Here is a 24,633-nt window from a genome sequence, read left to right on the forward strand (position 1 = left end):
GCTTCTTTTTTTTTTTGACCCTCCTATAAGACTTTCAGACAAATGATTAAAACCCACTGTAGCAGTTTGATATAGTTATGAATTCCAAAAATAGATACTGGATTATGTTTGTAATCTGGCCTGTACCTGGGCGTGATAGCATTATGACTAGGGCTTTGATTGGGCCACGTCATTAGGGCGTTGAGTCACCACCCTTTGGTGGGTGGGGATTCACGGATAAAAGGCATGGCAAAGGACGGAGTTTGGGGTTTTTAATGTTGGAGTTTTGATGTTGGAGTTTGATGCTGAAGCTGGAGCCCTGGGGAGAGAGACAGAGCCGTTCGCCTGATAGTCTACAGCTGACCTTGTGGAGAGAGGCAAAGCCTAGAGAGCCTCGTAGTCTACAGCTGACCTTGAGGAGGAAACAGAGGAGCTGAGCCCAGAGGAGCCCAGGAAGCCTGAACCCTCACAGACGTCAGCAGCCATCTTGCTCCAACACATGGAGATAGACTTTGGTGAGGGAAGTAACTTATACTTTATGGCCTGCTATCTGTAAGCTCCTACCCCAAATAAATACCCTTTATAAAAACCAACCAATTTCTGGTATTTTGCATCAGCACCCCTTTGGCTGACTAATACACCCATCCTGGGATCTCACTGACTGCCACAGTAAACAGTGCCTCAAGCAGGGCTGCTCCTGAGGGTTCTAGAGACATCTGGACACTACAGGCAGAGCAGACAAGCTCAGGAAATCCATCCCCTGTCTGTGGGCCTTATGTTGGCATATATGATAACCTATCTCCTCAAAGTATCAGAGTAAGACAAATTTGTAATTTTCCTACACTTGGTTCTTCTGCCTCTTTTATTTGAACCTATAACTAGAACTATGCCTCTTAAATATATGTCCCAGGGACTTAAATCTTTGGTCTGTCCATGTGCAAGTTGAGCCCTGAATCTTAGCAGAGTTGCAACACCTACTCTCCAGTTCACTGGACTCACCCAGGACAACTCATGAAAGGATGATGATGGACAATGCCCATCCCCAAAAACAGAGAGTATCTACGTTTGCAAGAAGACAGTGCCATCCATCTCTCCCATGGAATCTAGCCCCCCTCTCAATCAGAAGCAGAGTGGACATCACCACCCCCAGATCCTCAGGACTGAGGAATGAACAAACATACGGGGAGAATGCAACTATGGGCTAAAGTAGACTTATGATTATTCTAGTAATGGAAGAACCTGTAACATTGATATAAAGACAGTGGTCACCAGAGGGGAGGAAGAGGGAAGAAGAGGGGAAACATGGCAGCATTTCTGGAACATTGGAATTGTTCTGCATGACATTGCAATGATGGCTACAAGCCATTATACATTTTGCCAAAACCTATAAAACTGTGTGGGGCAACGTGTAAACCATAATGTAAACTATAGACCACGGTTAGTAGCGATGCTCCCATATATGCCCATCAATGGTAATAAATGTGCCACGCTAATGAAAGATCTTGTTAATGGGGGAAAGTGTGGGAGGGGAAGAGAGTGGAGTCTATGGGAATCCCCTATATTTTTTATTGTAATATTTATATAATCTAAAGCTTCTTTCAAAATAAAGAAGAAGAAAAAAGACCCATCCTGATGATGGAGCTGGACCACACCTTAACTGAATTTACCCCCTCCAAAGGGCCTCTTTACAAGAGTCTACCAGGAATGGATGAGGTTAAAGGACAAGTTTTTCCTGGGGCACAGAGCTCCATACCTCCACATTCCATGATGAATTCAAACCGGGGAGAAAGACAAGGGTGTAAGGGTGTGTGTGAGATGGGCGGGGAGTTCCCCTCCGGATGGTTTTGCATGTTCTTGACTTTGAAAGGAAAAGGGAACTGAGAAAGCCCCCGAGCCTTGAGCAGGAGGGACAAGGTGCAGATGCCGCCAAGGTCTGATTGCGCCTTCTCAGGCTCCTCGCCATAGCTCCAGCCATGCCCACCCTGTATACTAACACTGGGCGCCCTGATTCATTAGGTACTGGCCCGGTCAGGCTTGGGCTGGGCGCCGGGGTGGTCAGGATGCTGGGTACAGCATCACCACTCTGGCGTGGGTTCTGACTTGCTTCTCTCTCTGGAAGGAGTCAGGGATGATGACGATGATGATTATGAGAACACGACACCACCCTACAAAGACCTTCCTCCCAAACCAGGTAAGCGGACCTCTCTGAGGCCAGGTGGGGGGACATGTGGCCTGGGAGATGGGGAAGCAGCATCCCCAGGGGGGTTTGGCTGGGCATTGTGGACACACAGCCAGCACCCTGATGGTGGAGATATCTGTGTCTGGGCTCTGCCATTGAGGATCTCTCAGTTTGATGGCAAAAGCTGTTGTGGGCACAGCCTCAGGTGATTAGTGCTGAGAGGGGAGGGATGGGGGAACACTGAGGGAATTTATGGCTTAGCTTGTCACGGTGAGAACTTGGGGGTCAGGGAAGGTTTTGTGAGGAAATCCCTGTGGAGGTCACTGGAGCAAGACTTGAAGGATGAGTGGGAATTTGTTAGGAAGACAAGCCCAGGAGAGAACCAGTGGGTACAAAGGCCCGGAGGCAGAAGAGCTGGTTATGTCTGAAGAACTCCAAGTGGAAGGTTGCCTCATTAGTCCAGGTTTGACTTCAGGCGTGGGTGGTCCAGACCTGGCCTTGGACATTACAAGAGTCTGATAAATGGATGTACAAGTGGAGGTTTGGGAGTTTTCTCTGAGTCAACTCTCCCTGAGACCGTGAGAGGTCACTGGGTCCAAGCCAGTCATGTGTCTGTGGATAGTGAGCATGGTGTGTGGGACTCCACATCCCCCATTTCTGAAACCAGAGTGGGGCCATCCTGGGAGGTCCAGGGACAATGTGGGACTCAGCATGAAGGAGGAGGTGAAATGGGCTCTGCTGCTGGACTGTCCATATCCAACTCCAACTCTGTTCCAACATGATCCTCAAACCCAACTCCAAGACCAACCTTCTCCCCAAACATCCCAATCCCCATCCCAAATGTGGTCTCATGTCCATTCCCATTCCGAAACCCAACTCCATCACACTTCTGCAATCCAACCCCAACTTCTCCATTCCCAAATCAACTCCATGACCATCTCCCAGCCCAATTCCAACCCAACCTCAACTTCTTGTCCATAACCACACTAACTCCATTACTATCTCCCAACCTAATTCCAATGCAATCTCAACTACTTGTCCATTCCCAAACACATCTATGACTCCATTTTTCATCCTAACCACAATCTGAATCACAACCCCTCTCACATGTCCATCACTATCCCCAATCCTAACCCATCTTAACCCACCCCACATCCATTTACATCCAAACCCAATCCCAGCTCTAACCTCAACTCAATTACCAACCCCATGATCATTTCCTATCACCATTCTAATGCCATTTCTACCTCCAAACACAACTGTGTCTTTAATTTAGGGTGACCAATGGTTTTGTTTTTCCTAGGACTGTGAGGTTTCCTGGGATGTAGGACTTTCAGCTTTCAATCTGGACAGTCCAGGTCTCTTACCCTTTTCCTATCTCTAATCCAATTCTATTCTCATATCTAACGTGTCTTGGTTTCCCAGTTGCAAAAATGAATAACCTACAATGGATTGGTTTGGCAACAGGAATTTATTGGATCACATTTTTGAGACTAGAAGAAGTCCAGAATCAAGGTTTCTTTTTTTTTTGTCTTTATTTATTTTTTAAATATTGCATTAAAAAAATATGAGGGCCCCCTATACCCCCCAACCCCCTCACCCCACTCCTCTCCCCACAACAACAATCTCCTCCATCATCATGAGACATTCATTGCATTTGGTGAATACACCTCCGAGCACCGCTGTACCTCATGGTCAATGGTCCACATCATAGCCCACACTCTCCCACGTTCCACCCAGTGGGCCATGGGAGGACATACAACGTCTGGTAACTGTCCCTGCAGCATCACCAGAATCAAGGTTTCAGTATGGCAATACTTTCTCCCTGAAGACTTTTGCATTTTGGGGCTAGGTTCTGGTGGACCTTGGGTCCCTGGCTTTTTTGTCACATAGCAATGCACATGGCAACATCTCCTTTCTCTCCTGGGTTCCCTGGACTTACAGCTTCTTCTCCTCATGGCTTTCTGTCTTAAAGCCTCCAGTACTAAGATTAAGGCCAACCTCATTCAATTGGACCACATCTTAACTAAAAATTACGTCTTCAAAAGGTCTTATTTACAATGGGTTGACACTCACAGGAATGGTTTAAGATTAAGAACATCTTTTTTTCCTCATGGGGTACAAAATTCAACCTACTAAACAACCCCATTTCCAACCCCAGCCATGACTCTCCATTGCAATCCCAATCCTATTTCCATCACTTTCTTCAATCTCATTTCCACACTCAGACAAGCCCTAACTCTGACCTTCTCTTTCCAGGTTCATTGGCTCCTCCAAGGCCTCCAAAGACAGGTGAGATGGGACTGGGGGTGCAGGAGAACCAGTGCTGACTTTTCCCTGCCCTACACCTAAGCAACCATTCTTTCCTCTTCAGAAAAGAAAATGGAGAACCCTCCACTTCCCTGCAAATTTTCAAAGATGGCAGGTGAGAGTATAGCGTTGGAACCATCTAGCTCACCTGCATGAAGCTGTGCTCTATACATGACCCTAGTCGTTCTGACACTTTCCAGGTCTGGACCTCACCCCTGTCACCTTCACATCTCCCCAGTTGCGTGAGTATTGGGAAGAGCCTTTAAAATATCTCTGAGAGGGAGTACCTGGAGGTTCTCCATTCAGTCCCCAATTTTGAGCAGAGAATAAAGCAGAAGGGTAAGGGGCCATGGAGTTTGAAAGGCAGTCTTTTGGCAATTTCTGAATAACCTCTCTCCCTCTTTTTCCTAGATATTGGTCTGGAACCTCCTCCATTTCAGCCATCCCCAGCCAGTAAGTGATTATCCTTCCTGGTGGCCTCAAATCATCTCTCAGGGTATTTGGTTCAAACGAATAGCTCCCGGGGTGAGACCTGGGACCAGAGGAGCCTCTTCTACTTTCAAAACCTGCTCCTTCCTGGGTCTAGGCTAGACATCCTGGGTCCCAGAGCTTGGAGCAGATGAGGTGTCTGTGGCATCGAGACCTGGTGGATATTCTTCAGGCTCCTCCTCTTGCTTGAACAAGATACAGGCTATATTCTCTATCTCAGATACAATGTTCAGGTGTCCTTGAATGGGGCATAACTTGGGCAGGAGCTGCTGGTTTACCTTTTCCCATCCCTCTACTTTTAACCCATCTATGCATATTTAAAGTGGGTTTCTCGTAGACTGCATATATTTGGATCTTGTTCTCTTTATCCAATCTGACAATCTTTGTTTTTTAATTAATTAAGGCATTTACATTTAATGTAATTATTGCAAATGATTGGATTTAGGTCTACCATCTCATTCTGTATGTCCCTCTGTATTTTCTGCTACTCATTTTTTAGAAGATAATGGGGCATCGATGTTAAGAATAAAGTGGGGTTCAAGTCATGTATAACCTCCCCAAGCCTCAATTTTCTTATTTGCAAAATGGAAATAATGCTGATGTCATTAAGGTGAGAATCCACTAAGATAATAAGGGCAAAACGTGATACCTTGTATGCAGTAAGTGGTCCACCAATGCTCTGGCCTCTTCAGGATTCACTTTCCCTAACGCTCCCTTGCTCACCTCAGCTGATGGGACATTCACAACTGCAAAACTCTGTCCCCCTTCTTTTGGAAAGAGGCCCACGGGTCCCTTCCTCACTCACCGAAACACTGGTTTCCATCTCTCTTTCCTCCACATCCCTGCCTTGACAGCAACTCCTGTGCCCTGGCTTGGCCAGAAGCCAGGCTGTGCTGGGTGCTGCCGAGAGGAGAGACTGATGGCCTGTCTGTATCCGCTGGTGGTGACGTCGTTGCTCCTGAGTTGCATCGGCCTTGCTGTGACCCTGGTCAAGTGTGAGTTGGGCCAGGATGGGGCCTGGGGGAGACTGGGCTTGGGTCCTGTTAGGACCTAGGCTCAAGCTGGACTCCCCCTCATAGACCAGGAGGTGGTGGAAGAGCTGCGGATGTTGACTTTTCAGCAGATGACGTGGCAAGCAAACGGTGAGTGCTTTCTGTCATTCCTCATGCCACACATATCGAGCACCTACTCTGTACCAAGTGCTGGGCACTGCGTTTGCGTGTGTCTAGACCTCCCTGTTGCCTAGAATCCAGTAAGAAACCCTTGCACTGGACCTCATCACTCAGTGCCTTCTCTCCCCCACCTGCCCTGGCCCCAGCTGCATCAGCCTTCCCCTACATACGTGTCCCAGAGTCTTTCCAATAAGACAGCCACAAGCTATGGGTGGCTCTTGAGTATTTTCAGTGTGGCGGGTCTGAACTGAGATGTCCTAGAAGCATAAAATAAGTCAAAGGCACACTATGAAGAAAAGAATGCAGACTAGGTCACTAAAATTTAAAAAATACGATTGCATGTGTGTTTTTGTTTCCTCATAGCTAAAGCAAATACCACGCAATGGGCTGGGTTAAGCAGTGGGAATTTTTTTTTTTAATTTTTTAATTTTTTATTGACTTTGTAATAATATTACATTAAAAATATATATGTGAGGTCCCATTCAACCCCATCCCCTCACCCCCCCTCTCCCCCCCCCAACAACACTCGTTCCCATCATCATGACACATCCATTGGATTTGGTAAGTACATCTTTGGGCACCTCTGCACCTCATATACATTGGTTCACATCATAGCCCATACTCTCCTCCATTCCATCCAGTGGGCCCTGTGAGGATTTACAATGTCCGGTGATTGCCTCTGAAGTACCATCCAGGGCAGCTCCATGTCCCAAAGACGCCTCCACCTCTCATCTCTTCCTGCCTTTCCCCATACCCTTCGTCCACTATGTCCACTTTTCCCACTCCAATGCCACCTCTTCTATGTGGACATTGGATTGGTTGTGTCCATTGCACCTCTATGTCAAGAGGAGGGTCAGATTCCACCTGGATGCTGGATGCAATCCTCCCATTTTCAGTTGTAATCACTCTAGGCTCCATGGTGTGGTGGTTGTCCTTCTTCAACTCCATCTTAGCTGAGTGTGGTAAGTCCAATAAATCAGATTGTAGGTAGCAGTGGGAATTTATTGGCTCACAGTTATGAGGCTCGAAGCCCAAAATCAAGGTGTCAGCAAGGGGATGCTTTCTCCCTAGACTACGGGCCTCTGGCTGCTGGTGATCCTTGGTCCTGGGCTCTTCTCTGCACATGGCGGCCACTCCTGGCCTCTCCCTTTTCTTCTGGGTTCCATCAACTTTCACTTTCCGGCTGCTCCCTCTGTGTTTTTTTTTTTCTTGTCTGACTTTCTCTCTGCTAATAAAGGACCCCAGTAATCTGTATTAAAATCTAACTTGATTCATTTGGGCCACGCCTTGATGGAAGTAACATCTTGAAGAGATCTTCTTTATCATGGGTCCACACCCACAGGAGTGGATTAAGTTGAAGGATAATGTTTTTTCTGGGGTACATAGCTCCAAACCGTTACAATGCCATAATGATAAACTGGCATAAATAAGCCATTCAAATTAATTTTACCTGTTTCTTTTTTTTATCATATGTCTTTTTATTTATTTTTCTTTTCTCTTTATTTTTTTTAAATGTTACATCAAAAAAATATGAGGTGCCCATATACCCCCACCCCCTTCACCCCACTCCTCCCACATCAACAACCTCTTTCATCATCGTGGGACATTCATTGCATTTGGTGAATACATATTGGAGCACTGCTGCACCACATGAATAATGGTTTACATTGTAGTTTACACTCTCCCCCAGTCCACCCAATGGGCCATGGCGGTTTCTTTTGACTTTTCAAAATGTGGCTACTAGAAAACTGAACATACGTGTATGGTTCATGGTGTAGACAACCACTAATCAAATGGTCACCTAAATGCGTATAAAATTCCAGATTTTGCTGAAAGGGAGAAGAATGCATTTCTATGAAAATGTCTAAGAGGAATCTTGACCTGTAGAGGGTTTCCCTAAGGAAATGGCGCTGCAGTTAAGTGAGGGAAGGGAAGGAGTTAATCAGGTGAGGGTTGAGGAAAGCATAACATTCCCAGGAATGTGCAAAGGCTCTGTAGAGGGAGACAATGTCCCCAGTACAAAGAAGGTGGGCCATGGGGATGGAGAGGAGGTGGACTTAGAAAGAGGTTTAGGAGGCAAAAACCATCAAGCACAGCTCCTGCAGGGGATGGATGGGGGTGAGAAGGAGGGATGTCAAAGATAACTTATGTTTTGGTCTTGGGCAACAGAAGGTCATCTATTAAAGTAGTGAATGTTGGAAGAGGGACAAGAGTGTGGTGACAGGATTTCACCATGACTGCTAAAGACCAGGAAATTGCTCCATTCCACACTGGCCCACTCCATACCTCACACCAAGCCACTCTCTCCCTCAAAGATCTTCAATGGCTCCCCATTGCCTAGAGTCCACTGTGAAACCCTTGACTTAGCATTCAGGGTCCCATGCCCTGGACCTCATCCCACTCAGTGCATTCTCTCCCCCCGCCCCCCCAACATACTTGTCCCAGTAGCCTTTTCCCGTGAGGTAGCCCCTGCCTGTTGTTCCTCCTTCTCTCCCTCATAGTTACTGCATTGCACTTTTCCTTCAAAGTCCACCTCCTCCAGGAAGCCTGCCATCCCCACCCTTCCCCAAGCTCCAGGGATTACTCTCTCCTATGAGCCCCTTGGGAATTGAGTATGTGGCTTTCTGACTTGCTTCTAGAATGTGAGTGCCATGAGGAACAGAGTTGTTGTTTCTCTGATGCGTCTGTGTTAGCACTGAGTGGGTGGGTTGGTGGAGGATAACTAACCTTCAAGCTCGCTTCTGCTACAGTGACTGGCATGGCAGGACTAGCTGGCTTGAAGAAAGGCATTGACCACGTAAGAGCTGACACCAACCAGTCCCTGATGGAAATTCGGGGCTTATTAGGTGAGTGGGACTTGGGTTGTTGCCCAGAGATGGGGTGTGGTAGAGCTGGAACATTGGTCAACTCCGTGGAAGCCGTTCTCTGTGCAGGCGATGTGAATGTCACTCCCTGGAGTTGAGCAGTGCACAGCCTGCACAGCTGTATCTGGCATGCCATATACCTGGCCTTGGCTTTGGGAGCACCCTGACAGCATACTTTCTTGTCCCTAGACAGTGTCAGGGTCACCTGCCCTGAGGGTTGGCTCCCCTTTGAGCGCAAGTGTTACTACTTCTCCACAAGCACCAAGTCATGGAATGGAGCCCGGACGTTCTGCCAGGAAAATTACTCTCATCTGGTCATCATTAACAGTGTTGCCGAGCAGGTGAGGTGTACCATAGGGTCCAGGGGAACCAGGGCCAGCCTGCCTCTCTCCTGGGATTCACATATTCTTTCCTATATTGGGTAGAGGAAATTGGAATTGCTTTTGAGTCACTGAAAATGTTAATAGCAAGTCCTTACAGAGATAGCGTCATTCAGGGGTAAGAGGGTGTGCTCAAATCCTGAATTTAAATCCTGATTTTGCTGTGTGACCTTGGGGAAGTTACCAAGCCTCAGTCTTATTTCTAAGATGGGGATATAATAGTGACTATCTCTTAGGTAGCACTTTATATTCTCCAGGTTGTATTCCAAAAATTTTACACCTTATATTCATTAACCTACTTAATCCTCATTACAACTCTATAAATTAGTGTATCAGTCAAGAGAAGCTATGTTATGCTGCAGTAACAAACAGGTCCCCAAATTTCAATGGCGGATTCACTCCTGGAAGGAAAATCCTACACTGATTCTTTTTTTATTTTTTATTTTTATTTATTTATTTTTTAAAGATTTATTTTTATTTATTTAATTCCCCTCCCCTCCCCCGGTTGTCTGTTTTCTGTGTCTTTTTGCTGTGTCTTGTTTCTCTGTCCGCTTCTGTTGTCGTCAGCGGCACGGGAAGTGTGGGCGGCGCCATTCCTTGGCAGGCTGCTCCCTCCTTTGCGCTGGGCGGCTCTCCATATGGGTGCACTCCTTGCGCGTGGGGCTCCCCTACGCGGGGGACACCTCTGTGTGGCACAGCACTCCTTGCGCACATCAGCACTGCGCATGGGCCAGCTCCACACGGGTCAAGGAGGCCCGGGACTTGAACTGCGGACCTCCCATGTGGTAGATGGATGCCCTAACCACTGGGCCAAAGTCCGTTTCCCTGATTCTTTTTTTAATGCTTTTTTTAATTTAATTAAAATTTTTTTATTTTTAAAGTAGCTGTAGATTACATAAATGTTACATAAAAAATGTAAGGGATTCCCATATGCCCTCCCTCCCCCTCCCACACTTTCCCACATCAATGACATTCTTCATAAGTGTGGCACATCTGTTACAATTGTTGAACATACATTGAAGCATTGCTACTAACCATGGATTACAGTTTATGTTATAGTTTACACTCTGTCCCGGATACTTTTGTAGGTTATGACAAAATAAACAATGACCTGTATCTGTCACTGCAATGTCATGCAGAACAGCTCCAATGTCCCTAAAATGCCCCCATATTACCCCTATTCTTCCCTGTCCTACCCCTTGGAACCTCTGGTGGCCACTGCCTTTATAACAACAAGAGTTTTTCCATTGCTAGAATAATAATAAGTCCATTGTTCATTCCCTAATCTTGAGGCTTTTGGGATGGTGATGCACACCCTTCTTCTAATTGAGAGGGAGCTTAGATCCCATAGGGCAGATGGATGGAACTATCTTGCTTGCAGTTGCAGACACTCTCTGTTCCTTGGGATGGGCGTTGTCCATCATCATCTCCTTGTTGATACACTAATTCTTAAAGTTTCCATCTATTTCTACTCACAAAGCAATGAGCACTCTTATTCTTTAAAACTGGTAGGGAAGTACAGTCTCACTTGGATGTATCCAGAAGGAGAACTGGAATTTCTGTAGACAACTTTAACGGCTTAATACTACTATTGTTAAGTAGTATTATCCTTTGTACATGGTACATATCATTTGTACTTCAAAGATGAAGAAACTGAGGCATGGTACACTTCAGCAACTTACCTGTGGTAACTCACAGCTAGTGAGTATCAGAGTCAGGATTTGAACCCAGATGGCTGGTTTCAAACTTTATGCTCTTAACCATTGCACTATAGCACAGTTTGATTAGTGTTTGCATGGTTTATCTTTAGCCATCTTTTTACCTTTAACCTACCTTTGTCATTATATTTAAAGTGTGTTTCTGTTAGACAGTGTATAATTGGATCTTGTTTTTTGATCCAACGTGACATTCTCTGGCTTTTGATTGGTGCCTTTAGATCATTTACGTTTAATGTAATTACGGAGATGGTTGACTATAGGTCTACCATCTTATTCTTATAATTTCCTGTATTTGCCCTAATTTTTTTCCCTTCAGTTAGAGGTCTACAGTTTATTGGCACCCAGGGAGGGCTACCTGTGCAGGGATATACTACCAGCTCCAAGCAAAGTGGTCCACCACCTGGTTTCTTTAGCCCTGAGTGCAGAGGCCTGCAGGGGTCTCATAAGCAGGGGAATTTGTGATCCCTCTCTCACCCTGCCCTCTGTTTTTTATTTTTTCCTTCCTCTGTTGTTTCATTATATTAGTGGCTAATGCAGAGAATTTGGAGAAGAATTAGTAGAGATAATATTAGTGGGATAGGGACAAATCACACTCCCTAAACTCAGCTGCACAAGAAATATAACTTTGTTTGCTTTAAATAACGCATATTAGTTCTTTTTTTGGGATCCTAGTCTATCAGACTGGTGGACATTTAATCCCGGTCAATATTTATCTGAATGGGGACAGCTTAGGAGGGGTCAAGGTGGAAGACAAAGAATCTGGTCCTCAGTATCTTCACTCTGAGCTGGCATCCATTGACCACATATCACTCTGGATGAATAGTTTAACTTCTCTGTGCCTCCGTTTTGTTATCCACAAAATGGGGATGATGACAGTAACCCTACAGTAGGTCATGGTGAAGATCAAGGGAGATAATTTGTGCAAAGTGCGCATTCATTCACTACTTCATCTTTTGAGTGCCTACTATGTGCTAAGCACTGGGGATCCAGCAGTGGTCAAGAAAGACGACGTCTCTTTGCTTAAGCTGCCCTTGTTTGAGTGGCAGAAAGAAGACTCTAAATGTTGGCTCTTCTTCTGGTCATTGGACAACCTGGGTGTCCCTGAGACACGCCACCCTCCTCTCCACCTCGTCCCTCCCGTTCTTGAGGTACGAGGGTTCTAGATGGGAGAGACTCTAAGTCTTTTCCTCTCTCTGATTTCCTGACACCTCCCTGGGGCTTTACCCAGGAAATGGGGCTCAGGTCCCCTCTGCTTTCAGAGTCCCCCAGCTCATCTGGGTCTTATTTGCCACCACCTGGGGGCTCAGCCGTGTGCAGGGTCCATCTCGTAGGGACCCACCATGTCTCCGCCTTCATAACTTCCTTCTCAAGGAGGTCTTTCCTCCTCACAAGTTGAGGAATCTTTGGTGGCGATATTGTGCGAGCGAGGTGTGATTTGCATACAGTAAAATGTGCAGATATTAAGTGTACGTCCAGTGGGCTTTGGCACATGTACACGCCTCTGTAACCACCAACCCAGTTGAGATGGAGAACATTTGCCCCTCTCCAGAAAGTTCCCTCAGACGCCCTTTTCCGTCAAAGCCCCCCTCTTCCCTGGCAATCACCCATTTCCATCACCATCGATTAGTTGTCTGGAGAGGAGTCGCTTTTAAACATACTTTCTTCCCAATCTCTTGTTTTTGGCATAAATCCTTTCTTTTTTCCCAAAGGCCTGGGCCTTTTATTTTGTTTTCTTCAAAGAGAGATAAAGTTTATTGGTTTATGCAAGTAAAGGAGACAGTGGCCTAGTGGCCCAGAAGTGCCTCCCTGATATTTAGAATTTTAGGGTTTTTATGAATTCAAACAGGGGAGAGTTGGAGTGGTTACCATCACAATAAGATGGGCTCACAGGCTGAGCCTAGTTTGGAATAACTGAAAACAAGGGTCAGGTCAGTCTAGAATTACCATGCAATGGTAAGCATACACAAGGGTGATTCTGAGTCTAGAGTAACCTCAACAGGGGAGAGATCACTCTAGCCAGCTTCAGTAATTTCAGGTATTAATTTTGGCTGTCGGCGTAACGATTCAGTAATCATAATTGTTAATTCTTTCTTTAAAACAAATCAATTTTATTGTTACATGTTAATACCGCACACATTCAATAGTGTTTGGTGTAGTCACATGGTTGTGCATTTATCACTTCAATCATTATTAAAGCGTTTTCATTGTTCCAATAATAATAACGAGAATAAGAAAAGCAAAAAAACAAACCGAAAAACTCATCATCTCTAATTTCTTTATGCTTCCCCTGCCATCCATAGCTGCTCTTGTTTCCTACTCTGTAGTTTCTATATATATTTTATAAAAACAGTCATATATATGCAATATTACCCATTCTATTTCACATGAGGTTTCACTATGCTAGATAGTCCCATGTTACATTTCTTTAGCTTTCCTTCTAGTAGTATACATGTCCTTAGACTTTCCCTTTCAACCACTGTCATACCCACATAATAGCACAGCTAGTTACAACACCATGATGTGCTTTCACTACCTCCCATTTCTTTGCAAAGATTTACGAACAACGTTTTTACCAATTCTGTACAGATTAAGCCTCAGCTTGCCATTCTCTAACCTCATTGTGTTTTCTGGCCACCAATATTCTGGTTCTTATATAAGTTTACACAATATATTTAGTCCCTAATACGGCAATCATACAGTATTTGTCCTTTTGTATCTGGCTTGCTTCACTCAATATAATGTCCTCCAGGTTCATCTTTGTTGTCTATGCATCACAACTCAATTTCTTCTTATAGGTGCGTAATATTCCACTGTGTGTACACACCACAGTTTGTTTATTCACTCATCGGTTGATGGACACCTGAGTTGTTTCCGTCTTTTGGCAATCATGAATAATGCCTCTATGAACATCAGTGTACAGATGTCTGTTTGTGTCCCTGCTCTCAGTTCTCCAGGGTATATTCCCAGCAGTGGTGTTGCAGGGTCACGTGGCAAGTCCATATTCAACTTCTTTAGGAGCTGCTGAACAGAACTCCCCAGTGGCTGAGCCATTCTGCATTCCCACCAACAGTGAATAAGTGTTCCTATCTCTCCACATCCTTTTCAATACTTGCAGCTTTACACCTTTTTAATAGTGGCCATTCTAATAGGTGTGAAATGATATCTCATAGTTTTGATTTGCGTTTTCCCTAATCACTAGTGATGTTGAATGTTTTAACATTTTTTCATTGTTTTTGCCATTTGTATTTATTCCTTGGAAAAAAGTCTATTCAAGTCTTTAGCCCATTTTTTAATTGGGTAGTTTGTCTTTTTATGGTTGAGCTGTAGTATTTATATATCCTGGATATTAAACCTTTATTGGATAGGTGATTTCCAAATATTTTTTCCCATTGAGTTGGCTGCCTTATCACCCTTTCGAAAAATTCCTTTGAGGTTCAAAAATGTTTAATTTTGAGAAGGTCCTGTTATATCTATTTTTTCTTTTGTTTCTTGTGCTTGGGGTATAAGATCCATAAAACCACCACCTACTACAAGGTCTTGACGATGTTTCCCTACATTTTCTTTTAGTAGTTTTATGGTTCTGGCTTTTATATTTAGGTCTTTGATCCATGTTGAGTTGATTCTTGTATAGGGAGTGATGTCAGGGTCCTCTTTCATTCTTTTAGTTATAGATACCCAGGTCTCCCACCACCATTGATTGAAGAGACTGTTTTGTCTCAGTAACACAGACTTGGCATGTTTGTCAAAAACCTGTTGTTCATAGAGATGAGGGTCTGTTTTAAGACTCTCAATTTGATTCCACAGATTGATGTGTCTATCTTTATGCTAGTACCATGCTGTTTTGACCACTGTAGCTTTGTAGTATGTTTCAAGGTCAGGCCGTGAAATTCCTCCCACATTGCTCTTCCTTTTTAGGATGCTTCTGGCTATTTGCGTGCACTTTCCCTAAAGCCTGGGCTTTTGAAATACAAAAGCCAGGAAAGCCCCTTCTCCCCTCTTTATTTTCTTCTTCACGTTTTTTTTTCCTGGAGCAATGAGCAGAGAATCCTCAACTGCCTGGAAGCAGGTTGCAGTGAAAGAACCAGGAAAACAGAACCATCAGTCACTATTAAAATGTAACTTAACCAGACAGAAGAAGACAAATATTGTACCACCTTCCTTATAAGAAAGACCTAGAAGAAGCAATTTCATAACAGAGGGCAGATTAGAGGTTACCAGGGGGAAAATGGGGAAATGGGGAGTATTTTTTTAAATTTTATTAGAGAAGTTGTGGGTTTGCAGAACAGTCATGCATAAAATACAGGGTTCCCATATGCCACCCTATTATTAGCACCTTGAATTGGTGTAGTGTATTTTAAAAAAATTGATGAAAGTACATTTTCATACTTGGACTATTAACTATAGTACATGATTTATCTTATGATTCACTGTGTTGTGCAGTGGCATGGATTTTTTCAAAAAATTATTCAAGTAATTTATATGTAACCTAAAATTTCCCCTTTGAACCTCATTCAAATGTATGATTCAGTTCACGATGTTGTGCTACCATCACCACCATCGATTACCTAAACGTTTCCATCATCCCAAATAAAAACTCTGCACCTTTTAAGCCTTAACTCCCTGTGTCCTACCCCCTCCCCATTCCCTGGTAATCTGTGTTCTGATTCTGATTGTATGGGTTTCCTTGTTCTAATTATTTCCTATCAGGGACGTCATACAATATATGTCCTCTTGTGTCCAGCTTATTTCACTCTACATGGTTTTTTCAAGGCTCATCCATGTTGTCAAGTGTATCAGAGCTTCATTTCTTTTTATGGCTACATTACATTCTATTTTGTGTATATGCTACATTTTCCTTATCCATTCATTGGTTGATGGACACTTGGGTTGCTTCCATCTTTGGGCAATTTTGAATAATGCTGCTATGAACATCAGTGTGAAAATACCTGTTTGAGTCCCTGCTTTCAATTCTTTTGGGTATATAACTAGTAGTGTGATTGCTGTGTCAAAAAATAAGGGAGTTATTTTTAATGTGTGCAGAGTTTCTGTTTGAGGTGGTGGAAAAGTTGGGGTAGCGGATATTGGTGATGGCAGCATAATATTGTAAATGTAATGCTTATTACTGAATTGTACACTTGCAAGTGGTCAAAATGGGAAATTTTGAATTGCTTATGTTATTATATTAGAAAGTTAAAAGACTGCTACTTAGATGTTATAATGTTAAAATAGCTTAGCAAAGGGAATCAGATGTGGCTCAAACAGTTGGACACCTGCCTACCACATGGGAAGTCCTAGGTTCAGTTCCTGGTGCCTTCTAAACAAGATAAGCAAGACAGCTAGCTGACGCAACAAAGAGACAAAATGACGAAACACAATAAGAGACACAAGTGGGAGCAGAGGAGGCTCAAGCCATAGGGTGCCTCCCTCCCACATGGGAGGTCCTGGGTTCAGTTCCTGGTGCCTCCTAAAAAGAAGACGAGCGCACGACAAACAGACACAGAGAGTAGACAGTGCGCACAAACAACGCGGGGGCGGAAAACAAATAAATAACAAATCTTAAAAAATAAATGGCATAGCACAGCACTCTGAGCCAGCTTCTATGCTGAATGCTTGACACTTATCGACTCACTGACTCCTCAGGACAACCCTAGCAGGAGGAAGCCACAATTATGATCCCGTTTTATAGATGAGAAAACCGTGGCACGAGGAGGTGATGGGTCACACGGGAAGGGAGCACGGCGGGGAGGGTGTTTTACCAGGGGTGCTGTGCTGATTCCGTGCTGCTCGGCGTGGGGTGCTCAGAAGGGCTTGGGCGCGGCGTTGATGAGCCTTCCCTTTACGGGCTGGGGTAGAGGTGGGAGCTCCTTCTTGAGGGCTGGGGAGCTGAGTGGATGACTGAGCGGAGTTTGTTCTTGTAGAGGTTTGTGGCCAAGGCTCACGGCTCTCCACGGGTGTACTGGCTGGGACTGACCGACAAGGACCGAGAAGGGGACTGGAGGTGGCTGGATGGGTCACCCGTCTCGCTAAGGCAAGTGTCCAGGGCGTTTGAGTCTTCTGTGGGTCCCAGGCAGGGGGGAGAAGAGCGTGATGGAAATGCGTGTCTGGGGGAGCCTGGAGCTTACTGGCACACCTGCACTGGCTGCTAAGTGCACAAATGCTCCTTTCCCTGTTGGCAAATTGCCATCACCTTTATCTTCTGAGTATCCCCGTGCTGCCCCCCATACCTCCCCTGCACCCCAAAACTAAAGGAGTCATATTTGGCACAGAAGGTGCTTGCAGAGCCTTCATGGGGGGTGGGCAGGTGCAGCCTTGCTGATGAATTATTTTGGCACCCCCCACCCCGGGCATTCCTTTTTCCCTTTAGATTTTTGGGGTGGCCACCCTTACAATCTGAGCTGGCAGATTCTCTAGAATCTCAAGGCACAGAGCCGCTGGCCCCTGTACCTTTAATTTTTCCTCCATAGCACTAAGTTTGAACTTTCAGCACCACTGCTCCAATTTATTAACAAATCCCCAGACCAACGGTGGGAAAAAAAAAAGAGGCGTAGCCACGGGGAGGGAGGAAGAGGGAGAATTTTAACTTTTTTTGATGGCCAATTGACTTTCTCTATTTTTAAAAAATGTTACATTCAAAAAATATAAGAGGTCCCCATATACCTTCCACCCCCCTCACCCCACTCCTCCCACATCAACACCCTCTTTCATCATTGTGGCACATTCATTGCATTTGGTGAGATCATTTTGGAGCACTGCTGCACCCCATGGATAGTGGTTTACATTGTAGTTGACACTCTCCCCCAGTCCACCCAGTGGGCCACGGCAGGACACACAATGTCCAGCATCTGTCCCTGCAGCATCACCCAGGGCAACTCCAAGTCCTGGAAATGCCCCCACCTCATATCTCTTCTTCCCTTTCCCTGCCCTCAGCAGCTCCCGTGGCCACTTTAAGAGGGAGATTTTGATTCACCAAATGATGAGCAGGGTCTCTATTTAAAAATGAGCGGCCCCTGGAAGGAGGGACAACGGTCAGCAGAGGCGGCAGGGCGCTGTGCTGCCTTTGTCACTCAGCTGGGATTCTTTTCCAGAGTGGGCACGGCTGCCCCCCAGCTGCTGCAAGAGCTGGCTGCTCTAGGCTTACAGCCCTGCCTTCTCTGGGGGGTTCCCTTCAGCCGAGGGGAAACTTGCTCACCTAAAGGGCTGTGCTCTCCCACTGGGGTTACACTTACTAACGGAAGCCTGGACCCCTGCAGAGCTGCTCACGCCCCAGAGCCCGCCCAGGGTGCAGGCTGAGGCTGGACCGAGCTGAGCCTGCATCTCAGCTCCTTGCCCTGCCCCGTGTTGCTTCTCCTGGCCCTCGGGAGAGAAAGGATTCAACTGAGCCGACTCAGAAGAACCTGATCGAGGAAGGCGAGGCTGCCCTGGGGAACGGGGAGAGGGGGCGGAGTCAGCACGCCAGGGTGCAGGGGATGACACACCACCTTTGGGTAATTCCGAACGGCTGAAGAAATGATTCCGATGGAAAAGAGCGAGCCCCGAATCATGAAAACCTCCCTTTTTTCCCCCCTCATATATATCTTTAATTAATAGACTTTATTATTTTTCAAGCAAATCATTTTATTGATACATATTAATAAAGCATGAGTCCATTCAAAGTGGATAATCAATGACATTTGGTATAACCACATAGTTTGTGCATTCATCACTTCAATCACAAGTAGAGCATTTTCATTATTCCAAAAATAGTAATAAAAAAGCAGCAAAGGAACAACAACAAAACTCATCAGCTCTCAGTCTCTCTATGCTTTCCCTGCCGTACATAGCTGCTATTCTTTTTATTTTTTTCCCTCCCCTGAGATGGCTCCCTTGTCTGTTTGCTAGTTGTTTGTTCTCATTGTCTGCTCATTGTCTGTTTTTTTTTTTTCCCTTTAGGAGGCACCAGGAACTGAACCTGGGATCTCTCATGTGGGAGGCAGGTGCCCAACTGCTAGAGCCACATCCTCTCCCTGCTCCTTTTTTTTGCTTGTCTGCTTGTTGTTTGCTTCTTGTCTTTGCTTGCTGTCTGCACATTGTCTACTCATTGTTTTTGCTTGCTATTTGCTCATTGTCTGCTCAGCTTCTCTTTAGGAGACACTGGGAACCAAACCTGGGACTTCCCATGTGGGAGGCAGGTGCCCAATCACTTGAGTCACCTCTGCTCCCATAGCTGCTATTCTGTTTCCATCACTCTAGTTTATTTGTATTTTTATTTGGTAAAATCACAGTCTTACATGTGCAATATCACCCAGATTCATATTTCACATGACGTTTCACTATGTTATACAGTCCCATGTTACATTTTTCAGATTTCCTTCCTACACTTTACTTTTTAGAAGCATTTGAGGTTGTCAGATAAATGGAGAGATGATGCAGAGAGTTTCCATATACCTAGTCTCTCCCCCCACCCCATAGTCTTGCCCTGGTGTGGTCCATTTGTTCCGACTGATGAACCAATATGGATACAGTGCTAGCTTTTAAAAAGATTTATTTATTTATTTATCCCCCCTTTACCTCCCTTCCCCTCCACCCTGCTGTTTTTTGCTGTCTGTGTCCATTCGCTGTGTGATCTTCTGTATCTATTTCTCTTTTGGTCTTTTTCTTCTTATTTTTTCTCATCTAGGATTCACTGGGATTTGATACTGGGGACCTCTGATGTGGAGAGAGGTTCCCTGTCAATTGCGCCACCTCAGTTCCTGGTCTCTGCTGCATTTCACCTTGACTCTCCCCCTCGTCTCTCTTTTGTCGCGTTGTCATGTTGCTGCGTGACTCACTTGTGTGGGCGCTGGCTCACTGCGTGGGCGCTGGCTCACTGCTCGGGCACTCAGCTCACCACAATGGCACTGGCTTGCTGCATGGGCACTGGCTCACCAAATGGGCACTGGTGCAGGTTTGCTGCACGGGCACGCTTTCCCTTCTTCTTTTTCACCAGGAGGCCCCAGGAACCGAACCTGGGTCCTCCTATATGGTAGGCGGAAGCCCCATCACTTGAGCCACATCCGCTTCCCAGGATACATTGTTATTAACTAAAGCCCGTAGTTTACCTTCAGGTTCATTCTCTGCCTTGCACAGTTTTACAGGTTTTGACAAATGCGCTGTGTCCGCAATCTGCTGTTAGGGAACCATACAGAATAGTTCAACTGCCCTAACCACCGCACCCCCTCCTTTCTTCCATCCAGTTTCTGGGACCCACACGAACCCAACAACATCTATGAAGAGGACTGCGCCAGCATGAACAAAGGGGGTACTTGGAACGACCTGGCCTGCGAGAAGACTACGTACTGGATCTGCGAGCGGGAATGTTCCTGTTGAGCCCCGGGGCTGAGCCTGGGGTCTGGCCTCCCAGGTGGCCCCTCCTGCCCTTCCCCAGAAGGCCTGACCCTCGGGAGTGGACATGCAGCCTGGTTCTAACAGGTTCCTGGGATGCACGTTGGGCACAGGGGGCTTGTCCGGGGCTCGGCTCGCCCAAACGCACATGAGCTGGAGCAACTGCCTGCTGGTCTCCCAGTTCTGGTCCGGACGACGTCCACCGAGCTCCCGGTCATGGCTCTCGGGAAGTCATGCTGGGCCAGGCTCTCCAGTGCCCCTGAGACCCGGGTCCTTCACGGCCTCCTGAAGTGGACCAATTTCTGGGTAGTGGGGAGACAAAATTCTTGACAAGCAATTCTCTCAGTGTCCTGGGTGGGGTCTGCCCAAGCTGGGAAGCAGAATCTGATGTCTGGCCAGACGCATGGATCTTCAAGAAAGACTGGTCCTGCTAGAAAGGGTCTAGAAACTTCTAGAAAGGCAAGACTCCCACACAGGGTGGTCGGACCAGGTTCTGACTTCAGTGGAGACGTCTGCCCACATGTGCCCTCAAACTCCATGGGTTATAAAGATCTGGGCGATCTAAGTCACTTTGCTTGTGCATGGACTTTCTTGGGCTATTTTTTTTTTTAAAGATTTATTTTATTTCTCTCCCCTTCCCCGCCCCCTCCCCCATTGTCTGCTCTCTCTGTCTACTCGCTGTGTGTTCTGCGTCCACTTGCATTCTTGTCAGTGGCACCGGGAATCTGTGTCTTTTTTTTTTTTTAAAGATTTTTGGTTTTTAAATTTATTTCTCTCCCCTTCCCTGCCCTCTCCCCCATTGTCTGCTCTCTGTGTTCATTTGCTGTGTGTTCTTTTGTCCACTTGCATTCTTGTCAGTGGCACCAGGAATCTGTGTCTCTCTTTGTTGCGTCATCTTGCTGTGTCAGCTCTCCATGTGTCAGCTCTCCATTCCTGCACAGGCTGCACTTTTTCGTGCTGGGCGGCTCTCCTTATGGGGCACACTCCTTGCACATGGGGCTCCACTAAGTGGGGGACACCCCTGCATGGCAGGGCACTCCTTGCGCGCATCAGCACTGAGCATTGGCCAGCTCCACACGGGTCAAGGAGGCCCGGGGTTTGAACCGCGGACCTCCCATGTGGTAGGCGGACGCCCTATCAGTTGAGCCACATCCGCTTCCCTCTGGCTATTAGCTCTTGCAGTGTTCACACTTCTCAAAATGTCACCTCGTCATAGGGGGCAGGTTTGTTTGTGGCAAGAGGTTTCATACCCTTGACCCTTGTCCTTCACAAGCTGGAAGTCCACCCCTCTTCAGTGGTCATGTCAACCAACAATACTTCCTAGACGTACCCCAGACACCCCCGAGCTGAGCACAACTCAACGCAATGGTCCCTTTGGGCAATCACTGCACTCTGTCCAGGGATGGGTGGACGTTCTCCAAACCAACCAAACTGAGCACAACTCAACATGATGATCCCTTTGGGCAGTCTCTGAACTCTGTCCAGGGCTGGGTGGACGTTCTCCAAATCAACCAAACTGAGCACAACTCAACATGATGATCCCTTTGGGCAATCGCTGAACTCTGTCCAGGGATGGGTGGACGTTCTCCAAACCAACCAAACTGAGCACAACTCAACATGATGATCCCTTTGGGCAATCACTGAACTCTGTCCAGGGCTGGGTGGACGTTCTCCAAACCAACCAAACTGAGCACAACTCAACATGATGATCCCTTTGGGCAATCACTGAACTCTGTCCAGGGATGGGTGGACGTTCTCCAAACCAATCAAGCTGAGCACAACTCAACACGATAATCCCTTTGGGCAATCACTGAACTCTGTCCAGGGCTGGGTGGACGTTCTCCAAACCAACCAAACTGAGCACAACTCAATGCGATGATCCCTTTGGGCAATCACTGAACTCTGTCCAGGAATGGGTGGACATTCTCCAAACCAATCAATGTACCGATCCACAAATGCCCTTAATCAGTAGCAGAGACCTTCCTGTTCTGACTGAGAGCAGGTGATTAAGACAGATCTGAAGAGGCGGGCAGCAGGTGAGGTTGGCACTCACTTCCTGCTCCCTCCCTTCTTGTTTTCTCCCACCACCACGCCCTGCTCTCCACTTACCAGTACCCAGACCAGCCCTCCACCCCCTTCTTCCACAGCCTGCAGAGTGGGTGGGGGGCCCTGCTCTCAATCCTTCACCTTTGGGGACCCTGGGTCCAAGCAACTGTTTATCTGCGGTAAGGGGAAGTTCCCACATCTCAGAAGAGGAAACTTCAATTTCTCCCCGATGTGTGCAGTATGAAATGAGGAAGTGGGATGGGGGGCGGGCTGCGGTCACATCTGAGTCGTGCTGGGACCCACTGTGGAGCTTGGCCACAACCGATTTCCCTCCCACATCTCTCATGATTGTTCAGGTGAGGACAGAGAGGCAAACACGAAAGAGATGACTCAGGTCCAAGGGTACAAAGATTAGATGCTCTTGGCTAAATAAAATAACAGCCACCAGGTATCTGGCAGGTTGTGTGTGCCAGATAACATGCAGTGGTTCTCGTTTAACCTTTGCTACAACTCTGTGAGGCTGGAATAATTGCCAACCTCATTTCACAGCTGGGAAAATTGAGGCCCAGAGCACATCTTACGGCCTGTCCATTGTCATTCGTGGCAGAGCTGGGAATTGGACTTGGTCTGCAATGGTTGCGTCTTTCTCTGGAGCACCTGCTACCTTCTGAGGAATTATCTGTAAACTCTAATTATGCACCTTGTAGCTCTGGTCTCAGCTGGCAAGTAGGGGAAAGGAGCAGTGTGGTGAAATAGATGTGCTTGGCTGACAGAAGAGACTGGAGGCAGAGTTGTTCAAATTGTGTAGCTCTTTTGGGGCCATTATGATAATCTGGGCAAGAGATGACAGGGGAACGGGCCAGGAAGAATTCTGAATCTACTTTTTTAAGGAGGTACCAGGGATTGAACCTGGGACCTCATACATGGGAAGCAGGAGCTCAATCATTGAGCTACATCTGCTCCCCTCAGGGTCTACTTTGAAGGTAGGGTCAATGGAATTTGCTGGTGGATTGGATGTGGGATATGAGAGGAAAATAAGGGAAAAGAATGACTCCAAGGTTTTTAGCCTAAGCAACAGGGAAGATGGAGTTATCATGAATAGAGTGAGGAAAATGCTTAGGAACACAACTCATTTAAATTTAGGTGGTTCATAAATGCTTGCCAGAGTTTTTGAACATCTTTTGTCAAGAGAAAATGGGTCAAGAATGGAATGCTGTGAGGTCATGCTTGTATCCTTGATCTTCATGGCCATCAGCTGCCTCAAGAGTCCATTTGATCTACCATAAGGCAGGCTGGATGTGCCAGGGGAAAAATGCTTCCTGGAATGACATTCAACCAAAGCCAGGATCTGGAGAACACATACCACAGCTCCCTGACTCCTCAGGTGAGATGAGGTGTGTTCCACCTCACCTCTCAGAGATCCCCAGTGGGATTAAGCTCCAGTTCCCTACAGTGGTAGCTGACTTGACAGCCCATCTTTCAACTGGCTGCCTTCTTTCCCCGACTCACGTGGCCTCTCTCCTGCAGGTACTTCCTGGGCTCCCTTCCAAAATAAACGACTTACCCTTGAATCCTTGTGTCAGAATTTGCTTTTGGGGGGGGCACCCACATGAAGACACTGCAGGGCAGTAGAAGAGTATCTTGCAAAATGGTTCTGGTTTATCTAGAACTGAGGGGGTTCCTGGAAGGCAGAACTTTCATTGCTGGGAGTGTTCTGGCAAATTGGGATGAGTTGGCCATCCTCCTAGCAGAAGAGTGTGGTATTAGGGGAAGGCAAGAGGGGACAGCGATCAACAGAGTCAAATGTGATCCAATGCCCAAGTGAGAGAAGACTGAGGGTCAGACAGTGGTCAAAGCACGGAGGAAGCATTTGGGACAGTGAGCCACTCTTTGATGTGTTGGAAGCACATGCCAGACTTCAGTGGTTGAGCAATGAGGGCATGGGAGGAAGTGGAGAAGGCAGAGTGCAAACATCTTTTTCTAGAGTTTCATCTGTGAAAGAGAGGAGAGAGAGAAAAGTTATTGGGTTTTTGCAGCAAGAGAGGAGGTTGAGCAGGTTTTATTTTTTTGGAGGTGGGGTGGGGGTAAGAAAAGCCCTGTTTTAGGCTGCCAGGGCTGCTGAAACCAAGTACAGAC

At 46.4% G+C, this 24,633-nt stretch overlaps 1 protein-coding gene across 1 annotated transcript; it reads left to right on the forward strand.

The window, feature by feature from the left end:
* Positions 1 to 1,188: 1,188 nt before the first annotated feature.
* Positions 1,189 to 24,063, forward strand: CLEC17A (C-type lectin domain containing 17A). The gene is made up of 12 exons (XM_023586900.3): positions 1,189 to 1,995; positions 2,099 to 2,170; positions 4,418 to 4,450; positions 4,533 to 4,583; positions 4,669 to 4,710; positions 4,880 to 4,921; positions 5,812 to 5,952; positions 6,037 to 6,099; positions 8,880 to 8,975; positions 9,183 to 9,334; positions 17,010 to 17,119; positions 20,304 to 24,063. Exons 1-12 carry the CDS (start codon positions 1,953 to 1,955, stop codon positions 20,434 to 20,436), a joined length of 978 nt encoding a protein of 325 aa, XP_023442668.2. The 5' UTR covers positions 1,189 to 1,952; the 3' UTR covers positions 20,437 to 24,063.
* Positions 24,064 to 24,633: the final 570 nt, after the last annotated feature.

Source organism: Dasypus novemcinctus, chromosome 30 (genome assembly GCF_030445035.2).
Source record: "Dasypus novemcinctus isolate mDasNov1 chromosome 30, mDasNov1.1.hap2, whole genome shotgun sequence".
NCBI lineage: Eukaryota > Metazoa > Chordata > Mammalia > Cingulata > Dasypodidae > Dasypus > Dasypus novemcinctus.